This window comes from Ciona robusta, chromosome 1 (assembly GCF_009617815.1).
Source record: "Ciona robusta chromosome 1, ASM961781v2".
Lineage (NCBI taxonomy): Eukaryota > Metazoa > Chordata > Ascidiacea > Phlebobranchia > Cionidae > Ciona > Ciona robusta.
In genome coordinates, this window is record NC_143235.1 from 12,489,446 (window position 1) to 12,516,117 (window position 26,672).

General features: G+C 33.9%; 2 protein-coding genes and 1 non-coding gene across 3 annotated transcripts; all 3 read left to right on the top strand.

Annotated features, from left to right (window-relative positions):
- The first annotated feature begins 67 nt into the window (after positions 1 to 67).
- On the top strand, positions 68 to 20,002 carry LOC149743346 (dual oxidase 2-like). The gene is made up of 31 exons (XM_089876147.1): positions 68 to 186; positions 1,091 to 1,171; positions 2,698 to 2,859; positions 3,191 to 3,513; positions 3,869 to 4,010; positions 5,682 to 5,848; positions 7,230 to 7,305; positions 8,656 to 8,767; positions 9,168 to 9,246; positions 9,456 to 9,611; positions 10,163 to 10,276; positions 10,589 to 10,767; positions 11,112 to 11,236; positions 11,567 to 11,713; positions 12,036 to 12,187; positions 12,642 to 12,803; positions 13,070 to 13,255; positions 13,571 to 13,778; positions 13,969 to 14,062; positions 14,389 to 14,564; positions 14,623 to 14,689; positions 15,056 to 15,231; positions 15,551 to 15,781; positions 15,981 to 16,164; positions 16,569 to 16,692; positions 17,091 to 17,270; positions 17,582 to 17,740; positions 18,298 to 18,456; positions 18,702 to 18,857; positions 19,225 to 19,353; positions 19,740 to 20,002. The coding sequence occupies exons 1-31, from the start codon at positions 105 to 107 to the stop codon at positions 19,860 to 19,862; spliced, it is 4,611 nt and encodes a 1,536-aa protein (XP_089732273.1). The 5' UTR covers positions 68 to 104; the 3' UTR covers positions 19,863 to 20,002.
- Trnai-uau (transfer RNA isoleucine (anticodon UAU)) lies at positions 6,738 to 6,827 on the top strand. The gene is given in 2 exon segments: positions 6,738 to 6,775; positions 6,792 to 6,827. It is a non-coding gene; the product is annotated as a tRNA-Ile (tRNA).
- LOC149743348 (D-2-hydroxyglutarate dehydrogenase, mitochondrial-like) lies at positions 19,887 to 26,639 on the top strand. Its single transcript, XM_089875977.1, has 11 exons — positions 19,887 to 20,376; positions 21,069 to 21,207; positions 21,496 to 21,579; positions 21,637 to 21,739; positions 22,415 to 22,608; positions 23,202 to 23,370; positions 23,897 to 24,073; positions 24,494 to 24,603; positions 24,942 to 25,107; positions 25,495 to 25,624; positions 26,167 to 26,639. The coding sequence occupies exons 1-11, from the start codon at positions 20,171 to 20,173 to the stop codon at positions 26,294 to 26,296; spliced, it is 1,608 nt and encodes a 535-aa protein (XP_089732103.1). The 5' UTR covers positions 19,887 to 20,170; the 3' UTR covers positions 26,297 to 26,639.
- Positions 26,640 to 26,672: the final 33 nt, after the last annotated feature.

A 26,672-nucleotide genomic window follows, 5' to 3' on the forward strand; every position in this document is an offset into this window, starting at 1 on the left:
ATTTATATAAACCTGGCCATCATAGTCATTTACAAGCACCTTATTTTAAAAGCAATAATTTGTTTATAGATATCTTTTATTTTGAGGTTATCACGAAACAGAGTATGAGTACTTTGCGTTTTAAAACTACAGTCTGGAACATCTTTACCACAGCGCTGTTGATTTGCACGGTTTACGGCACTGGAGGTAAGAAATAATAATATAGTAGGGTGGGGGAAGATGGGAAACCTTTTTATTCTGTTTTCTCGTCCCATTTGGTAGGAAAAAAGAACATTTAAAGAATTATAAAAGTATAGTCTCACGACTTCCAAATCGTTTTTATTGCTTGAAATATGATTCGGATACTTGGTTATTATGTCCTAAAAGTGCAAAAATTTAGCGTAAATATCAAGAGCGATGTTATGCGTAACCGAGAAAAATCATGTCCATAACAATATTTAGTCTGCGGGATATCTCGCACAAAATGGCTTCCTCAGTCACTTATTCAAAAAGAATCACTTAACTGTTATTTAACTTAACTTTATTTGTCCGCTGAGTGCAATACTTCACATGTTGCTGATAAACGACAATAACTTGAATATTTTCTCACTAACGGCAATAAAAGTTGCAAAAACACATAATTCTTGCGTATTACAGAGAACCATATAATAGAGCCAATACCTTAACGTTACGCGGCATGTTAATTATATTTTATCTTCGAATACAACACCAAAAATAAGAATAGATTAGGAAATACTGAAAGTGATAAGGAAACAAAAAAACAGCATTTGTTAACACGGAAGGAATACATTCTTTATAAAAATCTTTTAACGAACGTTATCAGTTTTAAAAACAATACCGCTGTAGATAAACTATAGAGAAGCATTACTTATAAAGTAGTTTGGAATAAGACGGGACACCGTTAGCACATAATATCCAAATATCCTGATCGTGTTTTAAACAATTAACAACGGTCTATTGGAGTCGTGAGGATACGGTTTTATAATTCCTTAAATATTCTTTGTTTATTACCAAATAGGATAGAATAAAAGGTTGTCCCATCTTTCCCACCCTACTATATGTTCTTTATATATGTATTTATAAATAACAGGACGAGCGGCCGACAGTAAAGAATACCCGAGTTTTAATGGATGGTACAACAACCTTGCTAATCCTTCATCAGGTGCAACAGGTAAAAACAGATTTCACTTAAAATACCCATAAAAATATTAATTGTTTCATTTGTGGCTTTGTATGCGGTTATGTAAAAAAACGTATTTTTTGTAAAAAATGCATAGTTTTGGCTTTCATAAACGATATATAGGAATATTTTTTTACGCGACAAATATTACAACAGACAAAATATTTCGTTAAAACTTAGCAAATATAAGGAAAATAATAAAACAATGAAAAACACGCTTAATATATGTAATGCATTAAGTCACGCACAAAAAATTTTTTTTTTCACGAAATTTTTCGTTGCTTGTAATTTTGTCACCGGTTATTTTGCATACGGAACCAATCCAGTAACATTTTACGTTAAATATCGAATATTTCCGGATATACTTTTACAATACCTTTAAAATTACTGTTAAGTCAGCGTATATTCCATTTTCTCTTATTCCTATACATTTCATTAAGCTTCTAAAATAAATAAAGTACAATATTTCACTATTTGTCTTTCACGTTACGACACTGTGTTGACAGTTCTAATTAACCTTGTTGCATCATTCTATTACATCTCAATACTATACATGTAGTACTGTGGGAGAAGATGGGACACCTTGAGCACGTAATATCCAAATATCCTGAGCGTTCTTTAAACAATTAATAACGGTCCATGAAAGTCGTAAGGATATGGTTTTATAATTCTTAGAATGTTTTTTGTTTACTAAAAAATCGGACAAAAAAATGAAATGAAAAGGTGTCCCATCTTACCCCACCCTACCATGCAATAAATCATGACTGTACTAACGATAAATGACAAACAGGGTAAATCCTGTCTCTTTCTTCTACATAAATCTTACTACTTTAAATTAAACACTAGTCAGAAAAACAAAAGCTATGGGGAACTATTATGGCACTGGCGTTATACATTTGCATAAATACACATTCAATCCTACCTTACATTACTTTTCGTGGAACACGAACTCGTGCGCAAGAAAATACTTAGAAATTATTTGCATTGCTCTTACGACGTATAGCGAATCTTTTTTTCTATTTTAATTTGTATGTCGCGCAACTATCTTATGTTTGGACTTTGGTACAGCCTGCAGAGAAAAGACCTCAGACGAGACATCGCTTTATGGCAACCGTTATGACAGCAACAGCAGCGTTTGCTTTTTGTTACGCCGATTAATATGGCTTCCATAACTGTGAAATATACGCTCGCCTAATTTAATTCCCTGTGGAAGTCAAACAGAGATGACTGTTAAACTCTTGGTCTTTAATATATTAAAGTTTAATAATATTTAAGCAAACGTTTCGGCGTCCGTCCTATACCATATTATGTTACCGCATGTGCTAAAAAAACGTTTCACTTTTGTCATATTACATTTACTCGTGAGTGAAAACATAACGGTAAAAACCCGATTTGTTTGCCTTTTATATGATTAACGTTTAACTCGCTTTGTTGGAAAGTTAAAGCACAATAAATAAAGGCTCCTATGACGTGTGTGCTTCGTCCCATATACAATATAACTGTTTCTTTCTTTACAGAAACCGCGCTCACGCGTCGCCTGAAATCTCATTATGAAGATGGGGTGTATGCACCTTCCGGCTCTGGGCGCCCAAACCCACGAACGTTAAGCGTTGAAATCGCCAGCGGTCCATCCGGCCTTCATTCGTATGATAACAAAACTACATTGTTCGTCTATTTTGGTAAGTATTGTGGTAGGGTGGGGTAAGACGGACCCAGTATAAGTACAGAATATCTAAATATCCTGATCATGTTTAAAACGATTAACAACGGCCTATAGGAGTCGTGAGGATACGGATTTTTTATATTCTTTGAGTGTTCTTTCTTTACTACCAAATGGGATGTAAAAAAAGATTGAAAATGTGTCCCATATTCCCCCTCCATACCATTATTAACAATAAAGTAGTTTTATAATCCTCTCTACCAGACGAAAATATAGCATGCAGAACGAAATAAATTTTAAATTCTGAACTTGAAAAAACAAAATGTTTTACAACTTGAATTACACGGCAGGGCAACACATCATTAAAGAAATAGTTGAAAACTCCCGGCAAGGTTGCCCGCCCGAGTATTTCTGGATACCGGTGCCTGAAGGGGACGAAATATTTGACCCTCGGGGCGACGGAAACATCCGTTTACCGTACCATCGTTCACCCTACATAGCTTCGAACACCGGGTACACTCCTAACCACCCTAGAGACCAGCTAAACGAAGTAACTTCGTTTCTTGACGGAGATAGCATATACGGGTCCACTAAAGCATGGTCTGGAGAACTTAGACTCCGCAAACAAGATTGTCCTGAGAGATTGTTTACTTCCAATATATTTGCAAGCAAGGTAAAGTGATGGTCTCAATATATGTGTGAAAAACTGGTCTTAATTTATAAAAATAAAAAAATTTTCTTACAGATTTTTTGGGACTTTTGCGCCACGTTATAGTGACTTAATTGGTTGCCATATTTTTTACGTACATCTTGAATCCTATGCTTTTTACACCTCTTGACTGAAATCATAAAATGATATATATGTTCATGATTTTTTTACTGTTTTGTTGAACTTTTAAAAATATGAAAATTTGTCAAAACTAAAATTTGTCAAAACTAAAATTTGTCAAACTATAAAAATTTGTCAAAACTTTTAAATTTGTCAAAACTAAAAAAATTACTGTTTTGTTAAAAATTTTGTTTTGCAGAAGAACCCGACAGATTGTAGAGGCGAGTTGAGATCAGCGGACGATGATGGAAAACTGCCGATGCGAAATACTATCGGCCTTCCACTCCAAAATCCGGTTGTTCCGGTGTACCACGAATTGAGGAACGCGAAAAGACTCTTCGGTAAATATTTTAATTACTTGAATAAATAAATAAATGTGATTTGTTTTATCCTCGCGTGCCCGGAAAACGACAGTCGTTAAACACGGGTGTTCTGTTTCATACTCCTCGTGGCAGCTTACGAGTTACCGTGTATGTTACAACCCTTTGGTAAACGGTTTTAATTGATGTTTCGTTTGTTTTTTGAGTTATTACGACTGTTACTTAAATTAATCCATACTACATTACGACTGTTACTTCATTTATTTAGTACCATGGGGTAAAACGGGACAAGCACATTAATATCCAAATAGCACATAATACCCAAATATCCGAATTGTGTTTTAAACAAAAATTAACAACGGTCTATGGGAATCGTTGGTATACGGTTTTATAACTTTTTGTTTATAAAAATGGAGCGAAAAGTTGTGCCATTTTCCCCACTATATATTATATTTGAATATAACAGTCGTAATATTGAACGTGGGTGATTTCGACTTCCCAAGCTTTTTTCTCTTTGTTTGCCGCACGTAGCCATCTATTCCCAGCGTAATTCCGCCTCCACATATGACATATTTAATGTACATATATAGGCCTTGCTCCAATGTATCAGTGTCGCAAGTAGTTATACGGAATAAACTGTATGCATTTACACTCGATGTTAGAATGCAAACACAGAGTATTTGTTCGTCTTTCCTTGAAACCAAACCCAATGCACGGTATCGCACGTACACAACAAATTCACATTTCCTTTTTATTTAAGCAAATAGAAACTCGGAAATATTAAGAAAAAGTTAATAATTCACCTTCGGACAGTTCTACGAATTTCAAAACGCCTGTGTTTTACCGCATAGGGAACTTTTATCCCGAGATTCGAAGTATTGGTTCATATACTTGCTTAACAAACCTCCTAAACTAATATACATATTGTTAAGTTAGACCGATAGCGGTCATTCTATGTTAACTTATCGTTTCGTCTTGATATTTGTTTTTTGGCGCGTGGCAAATAGTAGTTATAGCGCGCTTACGTCTGACCTTCATGAATATATGAATGTAACTTCCTTTATCCTCGCGTGGCCGAAAAACGACAGTCGTTATAACCCGCGGGTGTTTTGTTTCATACACCTCGTGCCAGCTTACGAGTTACCATTTAGGTTACTGTGAATATTTTTTTTTTATATTTTGTCTGACAATTTAGACAACACATTAGTGACCGCTGGGTTAGAGCAACTGTCATTAAGTATTTTGACCAAGGACATAAGACTCGCTGCTACTAAGGGCGTATGTCTCTTTGAGCTAAGCGCTTACGGGCAATTGCTCCAACCCAATGTTTCATTATGAGTTAACTAAATCATCGGCCATACATTAAAAATTTCCATCAAATAATCACCCACAAGTTACATGTATGTGGTAACTCAGAATAGATAGCAATGTATGAATACATATGTTCTTATAATGATGACTATCCATGCCCCGCCACGCGAGTTATGGTACTGTAGGGTAAGATGGGCACATAATATCCAAATATCCTGATCATGTTTTGACAATTAACAACGGTCTATGGAAATCTAGAGAATATGGTTTTATGATTCTTTGAACGTTCCTTGTTTACTACCAAATGGGACAAAAAACTAAGTAGGTGTCCCATCTTCCCCAGTCTACTCGATATATTTTATTTCAACACACTTGTTTCAGCTACGGGCAGTCGCACCGGTAACGAAAATCCGTTTCTCCTTACGATCGGTGTCACGTGGTTTCGGCACCATAATTGGTTGGCACGGCAACTAAGGGACAACAACCCTGATTGGTCAGATGAGCACGTGTTTATGGAGTCCAGAATTCGTAACATTGCGACTTACCAGGTGATTTTAGAACAATATTGTGGATTTGTTTGGGAATTAAACACGACGAATGTTTGAGTAAATGTAACTTATATATTGTCGCGTGGCGGGGCAACGACCGTCGTTATAACGCGGGCGGTCCTGTTTCATACACCTCGTATACGCTTACGAGGTACCCCCTATGGAACTACATAGCTTAGAAACCAATAAACTGTGCAATAATAAAGTAATGGCGTGGTTCTGTTTGGAAATCAAACACGACGTCTAGGCGAACGAGTGTGACATATTTATCCTCGCGTGGCGGGGCAACGACAGTTGTTATAACACGGATGTTTGGTTTCATGCAATTAACGTGACCGCTTACACGAGTTACCATATATGTAACTTTGTGAACTTTTTTTTCGGAAAAGCAAGATTTTTTGTGTTTTTATTGGTTTTTATAATTTAGACAGCCCATAAGGGACCACTAAGTTGGTGCAATTGCAGTTAAGTGTCTGCTTAATGACAATCACACACACAAATGGCGACAGCGTCGAGCCCGGAAAAAACTTATTTTGTTTGGAAATAAAACATGACGTAATCCGCCTACGCAATGACTTAATGACATTATGACGTAATCAGACCACGGAACCAAATCAAACATAACGTAATTGCTCACACAATATGTAAGTACTTGTTGTCGCAATAAAAAATCCTTTAATTACTCGTTATAGGACGTTTTAATTTTAGTTTTAATATATTTTACTTGGAAATTAATAAAAATTATATATTTTGAAACGTTTGTTTGCTCGTTTTTTGGTGCATTTTAACCTTTCGATTTTCTCACAACAAAGATGAATGTAACGACTGCGCATTTTTTTTAATAGTCAACAGTTTTGTAATCGTCAGAATGCTTTATCAACTGTCGGTAGCTTCAGTGGCGCAATCCGTTAGCGCGCCGTACTTATATAACAGTATCGGAGACATGCGGAGGTTGTGAGTTCGAGCTTCACCTGGAGCACTCTTTTGTCCGGCTTTGTGGAATAAAATAGTCTAGCCTAAAGTTAAGGGGTTGTAGACTTGACGCTACTACCATGTTGGGCGTGTGTGTCCTTGGGTAAGACACTTAATACTGGCAATTATTTCACCCTAAAATAACCACCGACAAAGTTACATATAGTAGGGTGAGAGAAAATGGGACACATTTTTATTCTATCGTCCTATTTGGTATTAAACAAAAAACATTGAAAGAATTATAAACAAAACGTATCTTCACGACTTCCAAAGACCGTTGTTAATTGCTTAAAACACGATCAGAATATTTGGATTTTATGTGTTAAAGGTGTCCCGTCTTTCCCCGCCCTATTATATGTGATATCTCGTAAGCAGGACGAAGTGTTAATATTTTTAATGCTCTTCACAGAAAGTATTCTTTTACGAGTGGTTGCCCATCTTACTCGGGTCTTGTCCTTCGTGTGAAGAAATACCAAGATACACGGGTAGGAGATTAAGTGTTTTTTAAGCACGTTAGTGGTCATATAGATTCTTTTTCGTCGAACAGTTGTTCTTGTTGTTGTTGTTGTTTTTTTGGACGACTTTTTTCCGCACTTACCTCAATTTTCAATTCCTAGCATTTATTCTTTATTCTCTTGATTGAAATCAAACCATAATATATATTTATAATTTTTAGACTGAATTTTCAGATTTAAAACCGCACGATGAGCGATTAATTAACGATTACTTTCCTCATGCACTTTACATAGCGGAAACACTGTCTGGCAGTTTGGCGGGAAACAACGGCAAGTGTTTTATCCACACAACGATTCACGACTGAATCAAACAATTAGCATTTAAGTGGGGACGCATTAAATGCACTACTCTTATACCGTATTATCATTAATCGTAATTGAAACATTATTTTTAATTCAACATCATATGATTAATATTAACTTCTAACATTACCTAATTACTGCGTGATTACGGTTTGTCAAAATTCATGAAAACAAACGTTTTTAAGCGACGACAACGTTAACTTGTGTAAGTTTACAGTAAACACATGGTACAGGAGTTGTACAAAGCGTATTTACACATATTCTTTACCAATCACTCAATTCTCATACGTCAGTTTCATTAGTTATACTACATGCGTAAATACATTCTGCCTACTGCTCCACAGTCACCAATGTCGACTAGAACCCGTTTTGTTGGTTACTTCAGATTTGTTTTGATCGAGCCCAGTCGACCGTTGTAGTAAAAGGATTAATTAATACAGCAGGGTGGGGGTAGATGGAACACCTCTTCATTTTGTTTTCTCTTTTTATTTAGTAGTAAACAAAGAACATTTAATGAATTATAAAACCGTATCTTCACGACTTCCACAGACCGTTGTTAATTGTTTAAAACACGATCCAGCTATTTGGATATTATGTATTAAAGGTGTCCCATCTTTCCCGACTCTACTATATTATGGTAATTAATTTAAAACGTGCTCATTCATTAGATCTGTGATCTCTTGTATTAAACACTTTTACTCAAGTTTAGTTCTCTTTGCTGTTTTAACAATCTGTTCTTCGTTACTGTATTCGAAGAGATAAATACATTTTATGGCATACTTACTTAAAACAAAATTACTTTTTTACTTTATTAAACATTGTTTTTTTAAATTATTAAACATAAATGGCTTGTTTTTGTCTACTAGGTGTAGCGACCACGCTTATTTTCTTCCAAATAAATTTAAATACGTTTTTAACTGTAAGCGTGTTTTAACAGTGGTTGTTTTGTGGCTATACATCCTGTCTTTTCGTTTAAAATAATTTAAAGTTCCTATTATTCCTTTTTTAAATGGACAGGTTATCATGCGTCAGTGCCCGTGGGAGTAAGCAACGTGTTTCAAAGTGCTGCCATGAACTACCTTGATACCATGGTACCACCGGGAGGTTTTATTCCGAAAACTTTCGACAGGTTCGTTTTGGAAGCCTCCATGTTATATGGGCCTAGTAGTCAAATTTGGGACGGGGGAAAATGGGACGCCTTTCTATTTGCTTATCCCATTTGGTAGTAAATAAAGAACATTCAAAAAATTATAACCAGACCGGCCATTATTATCTCATAGACCGTTGTTAATTGTTTAAAGTACAATCAGGATATTTGGATATTATGTGCTAAAGGTGTCCCATCTTACCCCAAACTACGTAAAAATAAAGTTGCCTCTGATTTTTACACCCAGTGTATAAAACAACATGATATTATACTTTGATCGCGACGTTTTCCCCATATATGTTATAAAATCCCAGTTTTATTAAAACCGAGTATGCGCTCTTTATAAATACCCCACTCGGTAATTCCCCATTTTTCTTTCCAGTTCAAAACATGGTTGTAACTCCAGCAACTCGGACGAGATGGATAAATGGAGAACCTGCAACACGTATTGGAATTCCGACGTGAGAAATTGTCTCTTTTTTAACTGAATTAACTAAATACCTCTAATCTTGGCTTCCGCTTTAAACAATTTAACTGTAAGTGTGTTTTAGCAACTGTTGTTTTGTCACTATATCCTGGCTTTTTATTTTAAAATATTTCTAAATCTTTGGTTTTTATAATCTAAGAGACAAATAAAATTATTATTACTAATATACCACTTTTCTATTAGGAATTATTTGAGAATGCTACCCCGTTTAATATCATGTATGGTATGATGGGTCAGATGGCGGAATCTGAGGATCACATTATATCCGAAGATCTTCGAAATTCCTTTCACAGTTCAATGGAGTTTTCAAGAACTGACAAAGTTGCAACAATTATACAGGTAAATCCACAAAGTTCTACTCTATGAGGGTAAGGTCTCATGGCGTGGCACGCTATAGGTCCTAGGATTCAAGCCAGGACTGGCTCATTACCCAAACACCTGTGGTGCTACCGCATGGAAAACCAACAAAGTTGCTTGTGTGGTAATTTGGGCACACAGTATGTATAACAGAACACTTTTGTTATACATACTGTCGTTGCCCTGACATGTGAGGATAAATAAGTTACATTCATTCAACCCTAATGAAGTCCTACAAATGGGTGATAGAACGTTAAATCAAATTCAAAGTTTTAAAGACCTAAGGAGTGTAAAACGACTATATGATACAAATAGAGTGGAAAACCAGGAAATAATAGTAATTGGGCTTAAAAAAGTTGCGACAATTATACAGGTAGACCCACAGAGTTAGATATGTGGTATCATGTAAGCAGGCCCAAGGTGAGGAAAAACAGAACAGCCGTGTTATAACGACTGTCATTATCATGGTTTTTTAATTGTTCAGATATATTGTATTTGTATTTATATTAGGTTTAATATTTTTGTATATTTAGAGGGGAAGAGACCATGGTCTACCAGATTACAATACTGCAAGAGAAGATTTGGGGTTAAAGAAGAAAGAAACTATCAGAGATATCAACCCAGACCTGTTTAAAAAAGATGAAAAAGTGAGTGTAAAAAAGGAGAAAAGGATCTTATAGTTTGACCCAGTTTGCCTTATATTTAACATGTAACTATAGTGTATATGTTGTGTTCAAAATTTTGAAGACTTTTTTTATTTTTTGTATCTGATGGACAAAATTAAAAGCAAGAATTTAAATTTCCCTAAATTTTTTTCCTGAAAATAATTTAAAGAAATTTGTAATGTATACAATACACCTTTCAATATTTCGGAAGCCTTTTATAATTTTGAGGTCACAACTCGTTTACTAAATTATTTTTTCATTTTTTTAAATATTTAAAAAAATCTTTGATTTCAGCTTCTTGAAAGATTGCATTCTCTTCATGGGGGATCTCCCAGTAACATGGATATCTATGTGGGCGGTATGCTTGAGAGCAAAGATGGAAGACCGGGTGAACTTTTCCGATCCATTATCCTTGAGCAAATGGTCAGGTTGCGAGACGGGGATCGATTCTGGTTCGAAAACTTGAATAATGGGTGAGAACGTGAGATGTTTAGATAATTTTCATTATTCTTTTTGGCTTTTTGGTCTTGTTGTCTTAAGATGACGGCTACTTTTTGGTCTTTTTCGGTTTATTACCAACTACAGTACTGCAGATAATTCAAAGCTTTTAGAAGGATTGTGAAAAGTAGTTTTGACAGAATTATAGCTTAAATATTAATACTCTATGCTCTCCTTATTTCTAAAGTCTGTCATTATTTTTTAGGTATAAATAACGTCTTTACTCTTATGAACATAGTATTGGAAGAGATGAATAAGAAATTGATTTTATGATAAGCTTCTTAAAACACTATATATTTTACTTTTGTTTCTCACTAAGGTTGTTCACTGTTGACCAAGTTAACGGCATCTTTAACGTAACTTTCCTTGATGTTTTGTTACGAACCTACCCGGAGCTAAATCTTGCTGGAAACACAGCTTTCAATCCTTTTATTTGGAGTGAAGGTAGATGCGGTTGTAGTTTTTAGTTTTATTTCTACTTTTTTTTCCTTTTTTTCTATTTTTAGTTTGACATTTGTTCAGGTTTACCTTTTGTTTTTGTTATTTCTCCAACTTACTGTTTCATTTTTTTTCTGTTACCTTTTTTAGTTTTACCTTTTTTAAGTTTTAATGTTTTTGGTTATACTTTAAAATTGTGTTTGCTGTTTATGCTGATGATAAATGGCAAGTGGGCTTAACTTATTAACTTTGTAGTAGTTGCAGAAAACAAAAAATATGCTTAAGTCAAACCTCAACACTATTTTAATGCCATTTTTACAAAGGTTTTATTTACAGAGAGCAACAAGCATATATGTAGGCAGCCATACCAGATGACAGGGGATAACATGACATCATGCACTACAATGCAACGACAGGATGATTTCAATCACAACCAAATATCATTTCTTGCTATCTTTTGTGGAGTTGTGTTTTTCGCAATTGGTAATTATTTTAAAATTAGAAAATGTTGAACAAATTTATTATGTGTGATAAAGTTAAGTTAAATGTGTGATATATTTGATAAAACTAACATATTATTTTGTCTTTTTCTCATTAAGTTAAAAGCAATATCTTGTGAAACATTATCTTGATAAAAAATATTAGTATTTCTTATTTTCTAAATTACAAAATCAAAAAAATACGAAATAATTGTTTATAAAATTTGGTCTTTTCAAAAATTACCAAACACCTTAAAATGTTTGTTTTTGTGGGATATTTTGGTTTTGATCTATGAATTACATTTATTTTGATTTTCTTTTATTAGCCTGTGTCATCTTTATGATATATGTTGGATCTTGGAAAGAGGACAAAAGAAACAAAGAAAAGATAAAAACAACATCCACTTATTCTGAACAAGATGCATTTACAGCAAAAGAAATTCTTGGAAGAAAAAGGCACCAGCGTAAAGATGTGCAGGTACAATTTGCATTTACGTACTGTGACATATGAGACATAAAAAGTGTTACTACAGATGTAACCTTGCGGTAATTATTTTTTTTACATGTGCCTAACAGTTCATGTCAGCCATAATGTTACTTTGTGGGTGATTATTTGGGGAGATATTTTTTTATATTTGGGTAAATATTTAGACAACCCTTAATTTTCGACTGGATTGAAGAAACTGCCATTCAGTATCTTACCCAAGAATACACACACCCACAATGGTAGCAGCTTCAAGCTTGTGCGATAGACTGTTACATATGTTTGCTTCAAGCTTGTGCGGCAGACTGTTACATATGTTTGTATAATAAACCCTCTATAAAGTTCAGACTGATATACTTGCATTTAGGAAACTAACACTTCATTTGACCTTCAGAAAAATACCATAATTTTTGTCAGTTTTCTGTGAAAATTCTGACATATTTTTCAGGTTGTCCTTGGACCAGAACGAGATATACAAGTTATCACACAGGAAAATAACACAACTCATATTACTCATATAACTGAAAGTGAAGAGGTGGTTATAATGTACACAGACTCTGGAAAAAGGAAAAAGATGTTGTTGAGATGCGGGAAAAGAACTTATGACTTGGTTCGTGAAACTTTACACGCATATACGCCATGAAAGATTATTGTTTTTGTAAATTTTTACTCATATAAAATTTTATACATATTTTTGAGGGGGGATTTTGTTTAATATTTATTTAAATTCTGAAGCTTATTGAGAAAAGTATTTGAAATATTGTAGATAAAAAATTTCACCACTTTTTTGTTTAAGTCACATTTGTGTCACATTTAATTCTTCAAGGAGCTGTATTGTCAAAATGATGAAACCAACTATTTTCCCCCTTTTTACAGATTCTTGCATTTACTGGATCATCAGAACGCGACATATTTCTAACAAAGCTTCGTTTATTTTTCAAACAAAATCATATATTTTGGAAGGAAAGAGCAATCCATGAGAAACATTTCTTTGAGGAAGCAAACACAAAAGACGAACGAGACACTGAGTTATCAAACTTTTACCAAGCTGTTATTGCACAAGTGAGTTTCTTTTGAAATAGCAATTATAATTTTGTTGTTATAACACGAATGTTCTGTTTCGTAGTACACCTTGTGCCAGCTTATGATTTTCCAAGTATGCCACTTTGTGGGTGATAATTTTTTGTAAGGCTGGTAATTTAGAAAACCCACTAGTGACCACTGGGTTGGAGCAATTGTCGGTAAGTGTTCAGCCCAAGAACACATACGGCAGCGGCGAGCCTTGAACACATTACCTCTGGTTTTTTGTTTGTTTTTTAAAAAGAAAAACTCTGGGTAACAGGTAGGTCCATGGCGCTAACTTCTGTTTTCTTGCAGTCAATGAAAATGGAGTTTGGGATTCAAATCTCTAGTTTTACTGAAAACCTGGTTGATATCAAGTTAAGCCAAGAAGAATTTGCTTCTCTTCTTCAAATGAAATCCTCTTCTTTGTTTGTTCAACATATCTTTACCACGGCGGACGACGATCAAGATGGATTTATTTCTTTCCATGACTTCAGAAAGATCATTGTCTTGTTTGTGAAAGGTATTTCTGGGTGTTGGCAACCAAATATTGTTTTTTTTTAGTTTTTGAATGTTTAAAATGGTTTCCATCTTTTTGTTTCTTTCCAATTTTTTCATTTCTGATTTAATTTTTTATTTTCTTGTTATTTTTTCACAATTTTTTTCTTTTTTTGGTAAAATGCTAAATCATAAATATGTATTAAAAATTTTAGGATCACCAAATGAGAAGTTAAGATTACTTTTTGATATGTTTGATTTAAACCAAAACGGATCTTTGACGAAACAACAGTTTAAAGAAATGTTTGTGTAAGTTTCTACTGCAAAGTTATTATTGTCAGTTTATTTATGTATAATGTCTAATTCAAAAAGTTTTTAATTTTTGCTGTTCAAGAAGATAAAATTCCTAAAAAAAATGTAATGTTAGTACAGTGTTTTCTGTATTTTTGTTGGTCTTATTAATGTTAATGACTGTTTTAGTCATATTTTATTCAATAAACCTACATTTGTTATTTCTTTTTATTTCCTTTTCTTCAATTAATAATTTTGAGTTGATTTATTTCCCTCTAAGTTATAATTATTTCCTAATTTCCTATTGGTAAAAGTAACAATTAAGCTACTATACATCTCATTAGGTGCTTGGCTGACACTTATCAGAGCACTGTAGATCAAAATGTTCTTGAAAACGTGTTGAGCAAAATAGTCCCTCCAAAAAATGATGAAGAAATTCAGTATCTTAACTTTGACGACTTTAAGAAGCTGATGGATTTACCAGAAATGGATGAAGCTATGCTGAACTTAACTGCACCAGGTAGGGTAATATTGCTTTTAGGTCAGAATTACAGATTCTCAAATGTTTATATTTATAGGAAAAAATAAGAAAAGTTTAGCAAAATCTTCTAAGAATGAGCGGCCCAATAGAGGAAATTTTATCCAGTAAGTTAGACTTATTTTGTGCATTTTCACCAAGATTTAATTTTATTCTTTGACATACAAACCATTAACAACAATAACTACTCACACGTGGTGACCCGTGAGCGGGAATAATGTGTATTAAACAGAACAGCCGAGGGTCAAGGTATTGTAAGAAATAATCACCCACAAAGTTACATATGTGGCAACTTCTAAGCGGGCAGAAGGTGCGCATACTTGGTAACTTGTAAACGGACACAAGGTATATCAAATAAAACCGCTGGGTTATAATTTCTGTCATTGCTCCACCATGCGAAGATAAATATGTTACACTCAATCATTCTTTAATACTTAATAATCCATTTTTATCAGACATATTAATTCATCTAGATCACCAAATGTTTCTACTGTGGAAAATGTGATGCCAGATGTCTATTTTCAAAATAGCAGTAAATTCCGTCTTGCATACCGTGCCATTAGAAGATTGTTTGAATGTTATGCACTCCACATATTCTGGACTTCATTATATATTTGGATCACAATCGGGGTCTTTCTTTGGGCATTCAGTAAGACAATATTGTTTTTTGTTGTTTTATAGTTTTTTTTAGTTTAACTGTTCATTAAACCTACATCACTACTTTTTTAATAAAATGGTTCCTGTCAAAAAAGTTACCAAAAATATTTATTTAAAAAGATTTCCATTTCAGAATTACAACTTTTTTTAAAGATTTTTTACCATTTCGAAAATACTAAAAAAATTATAATTTTTGATAAAAAAAAAAAATTCCAGTTTTATTTTCAAAGCAACAAAAAATTTTTACCATTTCAAAAATATTAAAAAATTGTCATTATAATAATAAAATGAAATTTCCAACTTTTCTTCAGATTCAGTTCGAAGCAATAAAGCAGCTGGACTTGGAGTTATTGCTGGTAATGCCCTTCCACTTGCAAGAGCATCTGCAGCAGCTTTGATGTTCAATATATCAACCCTTTTACTGACAATGTGCAAAAACATTTTAACTTTTTTAAGAGAAACTCAGCTTCATTTGTATATTCCTTTTGATGCAGCTGTTGCATTTCATAAGCTAGTAGCATGGATGGCACTCTTTTTCACTGGTAAGAATAACTTTTAAAACTGTATGTAAAAAATATATTTGTTATTTTTTTATTCCTACCAAATAATAATAATAACAATACAATAATAATAATAACAACTTCATTTGCTCCTGAGATTTTATAATTTTTAAACGAAAAGACGGATATAGCGACAAACAATTCTTATTAATAATAATTTAAAGCTTATGCATTTTTACAGCTTTACATATCATAGCCCATGGAATCAACTTTTATTCAATCCAAACTCAAACTCCATCAGATCTTCTCTGTTTGTTCAGAGACCTCTGGTTTCCCAGTGATTACCGACCTACTTTTGTGTTCTGGTGTTTGCAAACATTGACTGGCAACACTGGTGTATTACTGACTGTCATATTTATTGTCATGTGAGTTTAAACTTGTTTTAAACAAAAAATATTTAAACTGTGTTTTTAATAAAGTATCAAGTATATATAATAAATAAAAAATACACTTTAATTAAAAAAATTCAATTTGTTGTTAAAATAAGCATAGAAAACGCTACTCTATGCAATAACATTCTAAAACTGAAACAATTAATTTTTGAAAGAATTCTTATTGAAAAAAAGGCTTAATGTAACTTTATCGCATATTATCCAAATATCCTGATTATGTTTTAAACAATTAACAACGGTCAATGGAAGTCAAGGGGATATGGTTTTGTAATTCTTTGAAAGTTCTTTGTTTACTACCAAATGGGACTAGAAAATAGAATGAAAAGTGTCCCATCCTCCCTCACCCTACTATATAACTTTATATGTTTAATTCATAGGTATGTATTTTCTCTTGACTACCCCAGACAAGTGATGTTCAATTGGTTTCAATGGATTCATTTCTTTGGTTATATCTCAGTTTACTTTTTCACTGTACTTCATGGAAGTGGAATGCTCATTCAGGTACAATTCCTTTGTCCAACACAAAATTTTTATTTCTATTTATATAACTTTGCGGGTGATTTTTTGGATTTTTTTATGCATGCTCGATAATTTCGACAACCCATTAGTAACCACTGGGCTGGAGCAATTGCCCTTTGGTATCTTGCCCAAGCACACATACGCCTCTGGGTTAGAGGCAGGTGCATCAACCACAGCAATTTTATATTGAATTTTTTTTATGGAGTTGAAAGTCAACAAACTTAATTATAATTTGTAACACACATGATTTAAACTGTTTATGTATGGGGAGGGGCATGTTTTTATCAAGATAAACGAATTTAAATTAAAAATATTACTATTTTTTTGATTTAATTCAAAGTTTTTCAATAGTTTTGTAAATTAGTGGCTTATTATTTCAGATACCCAGTTTCTATTACTATTTTCTGGTGCCGGCCATTTTGTATACATTTGACAAGCTGTACAGTGTGTATAGAAAGAAGCTTCAATTGCCTGTTATAAAAGCTGAAATCCTGCCTTCAGATGTTGTATATTTGGAGTTTGTAAGACCTTCTGATTTTTACTACAAGGCTGGCCAATGGGTAATTCTATTTTTAGATTTTATTGAACCTACTCCTTAAATTTTGGTTTAAGAAAATAATCACTAATTGCTTTAACCCAGTAGTATTTCACAAAATTTGTTCTATGTCTGTACCTTTAGCACTTAATTTTCAAATATCCTGATTGTGTTTTAAATAACTAACAATAGCCTACGAGAGTAGTGAGGATGCAGTTTTTTATTTCTTTGAATGTTCTTTGTTTACTACTGAATCATATGACAAAATGGAATAAAAAGATGTCTTATCTTTCTCCACCAAACTATATTACTATTAACACAGAAATATATATGTAGGTACGTATTGCATGCGTTGGATTGTCAAAATGGGAATACCATCCATTTACACTATCCTCTTCACCTGATGAAGAAACTCTTCAGCTTCATATAAGAGCTGTTGGGCCTTGGACAAGAAACATTCGCAATATTTACAAAGAAGGGGAACCTTATCCAAAGGTAAAAGAAGATCCCAACATGTTTTTAAAATTGCATGTAAAAAATAATTTTTTAATTTGTTTTTCTACCAAAATGTTTCTCTTAATATTTTTGGACAATTTTTTGGGTGGTACTTGTTTCAATATTTACAGGGAGAAAAGAAATGCTTTATATTAGTTCCCTTAACCAATAATTCACCAAAACATAAATTCTACTACCATTGTGGTGTATGTGTTCTTGGGCAAGACACTTGATAAAAATTCCAATTAACTGTTTTCCTATGGGTTGTCTAAATAGTAAGTCAAACATTAAAAAATAGAAAAATAACAAGAAAAAATATAAATAAATAAAGTTACAAATACGAAAACTTGTTGTCCGCTACGTGAGGATGTTGTAGTGTATGTGTGCTTGGGCAAGATACTTTATAAAAACTACTCTAAACTGTCAGCCGTACAGTTCAAAAAAAGAAAAATAGTAAGAAAAACTAATCACTAATATAGTTACAAATAGGAAAACTCGTTGCCCACCACTTGAAGATAAATAACTTACATTCTTTTATTTGTTATTCATTTCTACAGCTTTATGTGGATGGGCCATTTGGTGAAGGCCATCAGGATTGGTATAAATATGAAGTAGCAGTGTTAGTTGGGGGTGGTATTGGTGTCACTCCATTTGCATCTATTCTAAAAGATCTTGTCAATAAATCTACTGTTGGGGTTGGCATTCCATGCAAATCTGTAAGTTTAGTATTTAGAAATGTTAATACTGCTGGTTTACAAAATATATATGCTTGTTTATCCTAACATTTTGCTTATATTTGCATTTAAAAGTTGCACTGATTTGGTATGGGCTCTTATTGCTGTGGGCAGAAACTTTTATAATTCTACTTGTATGCATTCAATGGGCAAACAGTTATCTAGTGTTAAATTAACCCATCTAAATATGTTTTAATATGTAGTGATAAAATGTATCCACTATATAGGTGTATTTTTTGTGGGTTGCTCGTGACCAAAGGCAGTACGAATGGTTATTGGATATCATTGAAGAAACGGAAAAAAATGATGCTTTAGGAATTCTAAGCACTCACATATTTATTACCCAAATACCAAATAAATTTGATCTCAGGACAACTATGCTTGTAAGTTAACTATATTGTGGTATTTGAGAGCTGCGGTTATGGGCTCTAAGCTACATCCCATTACTCATAGTGTGTTATGTCTTAGGAACTTTACCAAACCAGTTACCAAATCTGTAAATTTGTTGGTGATTGCTTTTTTTTATAAATGTCTATTTGGCACTCATAGTCATAAGTAACTAACAGACTGAAGCAATTAAAAATATTTTTAAAAAGAAAACATATATATTGCAATAGTGGCAGCATTGAGCCTCGAACCTGGTATACAATGGTAAAAAAACAAGCGTTTTTATCACTATGCTATGGCGCCAGATAGTTAAGTTACATTTTTATTTTTGGCGCATATTCAGTCAAATTTTCCTTTTTGCAGTATGTTTGTGAACAACACTTCAAAAAAGTATCAGAAAAATCAATGTTCACTGGTTTGAATGCTGTCACACACTTTGGGAGACCTAACTTTCCTGACTTTTTTAAGACACTGTCATGGAAGCATTCTGAAGTAAGTAACAGGAATTTTACTGTGTGTCTTGTTTATATGAATGTTTAATAAATAATTGTAACTTGCTTTATCCTCGCGTAGCCGGAAAACGACAGTTGTTGTATTGGGGGTGTTTTGTTTTAAGTACCCCGTGCCAGCTTACAAGTCACTATGTATGTAACTTCGTGGGTGATTATTTTTAGGAATTTTATGCATGAGGGACAGTTTAGACAAGCCATGAGTGACCACCGAGTTGAAGCAATTGTTGCTAGGGGCTTTCCCAAGGAAACATATGCCCACACTGGTAGCACAACAAGCCCTGAACTCATACCCCCTGAATTAACTCATAACGGGTGCTAACCAACTGTGCCACAGCACGGAGTTTATTAACCTTTGTGTTGTAACAGGTAAAAAAGATTGGTGTTTTCAGCTGTGGTCCCCCATCAATGACAGAGAGTGTTGAATCTGCCTGTTTAAAAGCCAACAAACACAAGGGCCCGATGTATGCCCATCACTTTGAAAATTTTTAACTAGTGCCATGAGAGTATTGTCTTTTATTTGAACACGCGTTTTTTTTATGTAATTTTGGTTATGCTGTGAGTGTGAGCACTTTCTTCATTTGGTTAATAATTCACACATTTTTTGCAATAAAACTGTATTTGTATCAAAATGATACGTTTTATACATTATCGTTCAAGAAAGCGCCTTATTTCAGTATAGAAAACTGTCGAACAGTTTCGTAAACCGCTTTTCTATTGCTTGCATTAAAGTCGAAACCTTTGTGATCGTTAAAATGTTTCTGTGAAATACGAACTTCTTTACTAGGGAAATAACCGCTATGAAAATGTGTTTGTTTTGTTTTTTTTGTTTGTTAATAACAGCAAATAAAAAATTCAAACTTAGGTATTTTAAAAATAAAATGAACTTAGCACGCAGTTTTACTGCGTTAAATAAACTGCTTGGTTTTGTCCAAATATCTCGAACGTGTGTTGCGCAATCTCATTCACAACCCGCTCTTACAGCAGAAACTTACAACGTAAAAAGGTAACTGACTGAAATTCTCTGGTTTCCATAACGTGCTTGCCGTGGTAACTGAACCATATAGAACCTCATTTTAATACAATACTTATCAGTCTACTGTACAAGAAATGTTTATATAACAAAGATCTGCAGCCATTTGTTTTTTTTGTGATCACAAATGACCTTTACTTTAAATTGTTTTGGGATCCTAAAGCATTGACCATGAATTGGGGACTATACTTGTATTATATGGCATAGCGGTATCACCAATTTTTGGGGTATAGGCGAAAAATTGTTGGGGTATAGGCCAAAACAACTCAGCCCTTTTACAGATATCCCAGTTTGTCAGTCTGCAGAATATGGCAGTTTCTGACAAACAAGACCACTATTTTTACCTCTGCCTAAAGCACATAGTTTATTAAACCGCACCAAAAAACCCAACAGTATTTGATTAATTGGCGTGTGTGGGACAAATTATGGCATGCATAGCAGCAGCAGTTATTCTGCAGACTGGGTAATTTATGTAAACCTATATAATGTACATGTTGTGAGTTTTCTCACATTTTTAAATGAATAAACGTAAATAATGTAACTTGCTTTATCCTCGCGTGGCCAAAAACGACAGTTGTTATCACATGGGTTTAACACCTCGTGCCAGCTTACAAGTTACCATGTATGTTACTTTGTGGGTATTTTGCAATAATTTTTGTTATCAGGGGAAATTACTCAACTGCAAATGCATCTGACTTGGATGCTTTCAGAAATATAGTGGGTGATAACAATGTGGTCACTGAAGCAAGTGAATTACAAGGCAATAATGTTGACTGGATAAAAACTGTAAGAGGACAAAGCAAAGTAAGTTTAACTCTACTAACTTATAATTACTAGACTTCCTTTTTAATAATTTTTTGATTTTTCTTTTTAAAATACCATTCTTTTGATTATTTTCATTTGCACTGTTTAAGTTTTCTATAGATTTTATTATGCATTTTAACAGGTCTTTTTATTTCGGTTTTATAACGTATTTTATCGAATGTTAATTTAATTTTTAATATATCTGCATATGATTAATTGGATAAAACCTCTACACGTTTGACATTTATGCTATTCACTTTTTTCATCCTATAAAATCAATTCTTTCAGGTTCTTTTAAAACCAAAGACAACTACGGAAGTTTCCAGAATATTAAAACACTGCAATGAACGAAAACTAGCAGTTTGTCCTCAGGTTTAGTGTTGATCTTTTAACATTTTACTCTATATATTTATTGTGTAAAAATTTTAGGGTGGAAACACTGGTCTAGTTGGAGGCAGTGTACCTGTGTTCGATGAAATAATTTTGTCAACTCAAAGAATGAATGAAGTTATTTCTGTTGACCCATTTTCAGGTAAATATATGTATGTTTTATTTTTTCTGGAAATAACTTTTTGTATATATTATACATTTATATGTATATATATTTTTTTTAAAGCACCTGACTCTTAAGCAGAAGATACTAGGTTTTAAGCTCAATGCTGATACTAAAGAGGCGGAAGGTGTATAAAACATAATGTGCTTATACTTTTAAAAAATTTTCCTTAAAGACAGGGTAATTTGCAGCGTTTATTTTTTAATAAGAAAGATTGAATGTTCTGCTTTCCAAACATTCCCAACTTTTAAAAAACTATACGTCTGTGAATGAATGAATGTAACTTGCTTTATCCTCGAGTGGCTGGAAAATAACAGTTCTTAAACACAAGTGTTCTGTTTTATACACCTCGTGCCAGCATAGAAGTTACCATAAATGTTACTTTGTGAGTGATTATTTTTTATGAATTTTTCATTTTAATATTTATGACTGAAAAATTGGACAACCCATTAATGACCACTAGGTGGAAGCAATTGCCATTAAGTGTATTGCCCAAGAACACATAAGCCCACAAGAATAAAAATTGCGAGCCTTGAACCGATTATGTCTGGGTTAGAAACAAGCTCGCTCACAACTTTGCCACGGCACCGGACATACACCTCATGCATGTCAGCTTATGAATTACCATATATATTACTTTAGTAAATGTTGCAGGAGTTATGGTGTGCCAAGCTGGGTGTATTCTTGAAAAGGCGAATCAAGATTTACTGAAGCACGATCTGATTGTTCCTCTTGATTTGGGAGCGAAAGGAAGTTGTCATCTTGGAGGAAACATCTCCACTAATGCGGGAGGACTTCGATTACTAAGATACGGATCACTCAGAGGAAGTGTGCTGGGTGTGGAAGCGGTATGTTTTGTAGTTCTTTTTTCGGTATATTTTGAACCTTTTATGCGGTATGTTTTGTACCTTTTTCTCATCTGCACTTTTAAATAAATGAATGTAACTTGCTTTATCTTCGCAAAGCTGGAAAACGATAGTCAGTATAACACAGGTGTTCATACACCATGCCCCAGCTTACGAGTTACCATGTATGTTACGAGTTACCATGTATGTTACGAGTTACCATGTATGTTACTGTGGATATTTATAGGCAGACGTGCTAACCAGTAACTGCTTTGTCGTGGTGCCGGGCCACTGCAAATCACCAACCAATTCTCGTAGCCCCCTCTTCAATTAAATACCAAAACCTTCCTATTTAAATTTAAAGTAATCCTGCACCCCTAGAAACAGTTCTCACACCACTGGTTAAAAAGTCCTGTTTTAATCTACATGGGTCAGGTCCTGCGGCATGACATGCCATGAAATCTGAGATTTAGGCCAGAACTGGCCCATTTTACTCAAAGTTGACCCATTACACTCATAAGTATACTCTACGTGATGATAAAGCAAGTTACATTCAAATTGTAATCTTGTACTATTCATTTCTGTTTTGTTTCAAGGTTCTAGCCGACGGTACTGTGCTTGACTGTCTGTCCAAGCTTCGTAAAGATAACACAGGTTACGATATAAAACAACTCATGATTGGGTCAGAAGGAACGCTTGGGTTCGTCACTGCTGTTTCCATTCTCTGCCCACAAAAACCTAAATCTGTTAACGTGGTGTTTTTAGGTAAATACTTAATTGCAATAAATGCGGCTACATCCAATTTATCAGCTATACATAAAAAAAATATATTCACTCACAAAGTAATATACATGGTAACTCATAAGCTGGCACAAGGTGTCTGAACAGCTGTGTTATAACGACTGTCGTTTTCAAGCCACCCAAAGATAAAGCAAGTTACATTTACCTGTTACATTTAATTACTATGAATGCGTCTTAACCAGAGTGTACATGTTCGAGGCTGAATGTTGCTACCATTGTGGGCGTTTGTGTCCATTTGAAAGACCTTTAACAGCATATACTTAGACCTAGTTCCCTTATCACATTATGTGTTGACTAAATTAAGTAAATTCATTATAAAAAACAATTAAAAAATTCTCCAAAAAAAAAAGTACAAAATCCTAAATCTTACATATTTGATATTTTGGTAACTTGTTTGCATAAGGTGTGATAAATAGAATGGAACATCCCTGTTATAACCACTGTCTATGCCCTGCTATGTGAGAACAAATATTTTACACTTTTTTCACAGGTGTGGATAAGTTTGAAGACTTACTTTTGTTACTGAGAAAAGCTAAGCAGGATCTTGGGGAAATTCTTTCAGCTGTTGAGTTTGTGGATTCCGATTGCATTGGACTTGTTGGAAAGCATCTAAAGTTGGTGAATCCAATAGGAAAGTATGAATTCTACATGCTCATTGAAACATCAGGTATAAATAAAAGAGACACCATATGTTAAAAACATATAGTAGGGTGGGAAAAGATGAAACACATTTTCATTCTATTTTCTTGTCCCATTTGGTAGTAAATAATGAAAGTATAAAAAAATTGTAAATGGTTTTACAAATTTCTCATTAAATGATTAATTGGTTGCTTGTGGTTTGAATATATAAGCGGTCATACATTTGTACAGGTATGACAGCTTTATATATAAAGAACTAAAAAAGTTCTCCCCCCCCCCTCCCAAAGAACTAAATGAATATATCACAAAAAAAAACTAAATAAATAATTTATAAAAAAGGAAAAATTTCTTAAGTATTTATATATTTTTTTAAATTAAAACTAAATACATACTTCAAAACAAATACAAAAACACATAGAATTAATTAGACTATATGTTTACATCACAGGTTCCAACAGTCAACATGATGAGGAAAAACTTTCATCATTTGTTGAAGATATTATAACATCACAGTTAGCTAAAGATGGTACTATTGCAACTGACTTTAACAAAATGCAGGTAAACCCTAATTAAACTTTATAAATTTTATTTAACTGTTTATATTATAGCCATAAACAGCACAAAAATTGTCTTGTTACTATTTATTGGCTAATATAGTAGAGTGGAGCAAGATGGGACACCTTTTTATTCCATTTTCTCATCCAATTTGGTAGTAAACAAAGAACATTCAAAGAATTATAAAACCGTATCCTCACAACTTCCATAGACCATTGTTAATTGTTTAAAACACGATCAGAATATTTAGATATTATGTGCTAAAGGTGTCCCATCTTCCCCCACCGTCTTATAAAATTTATGTTATGTTAAACTTCTTCAATTTCTTTTATCTCCTCTAGTCCATATGGAAACTGAGAGAAAGTGTGGCTGAAGCTTTGACACACGATGGATATACTTTTAAATACGACGTGTCCTTACCTGCCCATGTTATGTATGATATGGTACACGACACAAGGAAACATCTGAAGGGATTGTATAACTCTGTTGTGGGCTACGGACATTTAGGTGAGCACAGAACCTATGTTTTATTCTGTTTAAAATACGGCACCGTGGCAAAGTGGTTAGCGCGTCAGTCTTTAACCCAGAGGTAATGGGTTCAATGCTCGTCGCTGCTACCATTGTGGGTATCGTGTCCATAGGCAAGGGGATTAACGACATTTGCTCTAACCCGATGGTGACTAATGGATTGTCCAAATTATCAGCACATCCGCACCTCTTAAGTACTTAGCCAGCCTACGAGAGCCCACATATCTAACTTTGTGGTTGATTGTTTTTTTTCTGTGTGACTGACTGAAAATTTGAACAACTTTGTGCCAGCTTACGAGTTACCATACTACAAATACAACTTAGCTTAGCAGGTAATTGTTTTTTGATGTATTTTTATTTCCCTAGGTGATGGTAACCTTCATTTGAACGTGACATGTCCTGAATATAACAAAACCATCGCATCGGCAATTGAACCTTTTGTTTACGAATGGACAGCTAAGCACAATGGTAGTATAAGTGCTGAACATGGTTTAGGGTAAGTATATGTTGAATGAATGAATGTAACTTTTTATCCACGCATGGCGGGGCAATTAAAGTCGTTATAGGGCGTTAGTTATACCATTGGTTTTCTGGTTTTATACAGCTCGTGTTCCCTTACGAGTTACCAATGTAACTGTGCAGGTGACTTTTTTGTTTACAAGGATTGTGTAATACTCCATGCACAGGATGTATCCAGCCATCAAGCATGATTTCATGCACAGGATGTATCCAGCCATCAAGCATGATTTCTAGAATAGCTTGTAATGGGAGGAGTTAGCGCACATGTATCTATCTCAGAGTTTGGGTTCAAGGCTCGATACTGCTATTATTGTGGGCGTATGTGTTCTTGCACAAGACACTTAAGGCAAATTGCTCCAACACAGTTGTCGTTAAGTGTCATGTCCTACTATACATACGCCAACAATGGTAGCAGCGACGAGCCTTGTACCCATTCTTTCTGCATTAGAAACAGGCACGCTAACCCCTATGCCCTGACGTCGGGCTTTTCTGCCATCTCCCATAGTTTAAAATTTACAGGTTTAAGAAGAGAAACTACATCTCATACACAAAGAGCAAAGAATCGATAAATTTTATGATGAAAATTAAGCAAATGTTTGATCCAAACATGATTTTAAACCCGTATAAGACGCTTCCGGACAAGTTGTAATATTTTGGTTCTATTTTATGTGGGTGAGATCCTACAGCGTGGCACGGGGTCCTAGGATTTAGGCCAAGATTGGCCCATTATCCCAGTATTTTGGTTAAATTATTGTTTAAAAAGTAATTAGTAAGCTGTGATTTTGATTAGGTGAATGGTTAATCTTGCTTTAAATTATGTTTAGTGTACTTTTAGTATTAAATTCGTTGTGCAGCAGTTAAAAGACATTGTACACTAACAAGATGTTGTTTAATTTTTAATTATTGCATTGTTTTATGTTAAAATTTTGAACTGATGCCATTTTATCGCTGTGTTCTCGCAAAATATGCAAATTATAATTATGATCAAGTTACTTCACCACTGCTGTGGCGATAGGTCTTAGTGT

What these genes read in the sequence shown, in the direction of transcription:
- LOC149743346 (XM_089876147.1), top strand. Translation starts at nt 105, where the DNA reads ATGAGTACTTTGCGTTTTAAAACTACAGTCTGGAACATCTTTACCACA. An exon ending in CATTGTCTTGTTTGTGAAAG is followed by an intron (nt 13,779 to 13,968) that starts GTATTTCTGGGT and finishes TAAAAATTTTAG; the next exon opens with GATCACCAAATGAGAAGTTA. An exon ending in AAGGGGAACCTTATCCAAAG is followed by an intron (nt 17,741 to 18,297) that starts GTAAAAGAAGAT and finishes TCATTTCTACAG; the next exon opens with CTTTATGTGGATGGGCCATT.
- LOC149743348 (XM_089875977.1), top strand. Translation starts at nt 20,171, where the DNA reads ATGAAAATGTGTTTGTTTTGTTTTTTTTGTTTGTTAATAACAGCAAAT. An exon ending in CATGCTCATTGAAACATCAG is followed by an intron (nt 24,074 to 24,493) that starts GTATAAATAAAA and finishes TTTACATCACAG; the next exon opens with GTTCCAACAGTCAACATGAT. An exon ending in AGTGCTGAACATGGTTTAGG is followed by an intron (nt 25,625 to 26,166) that starts GTAAGTATATGT and finishes TAAAATTTACAG; the next exon opens with GTTTAAGAAGAGAAACTACA.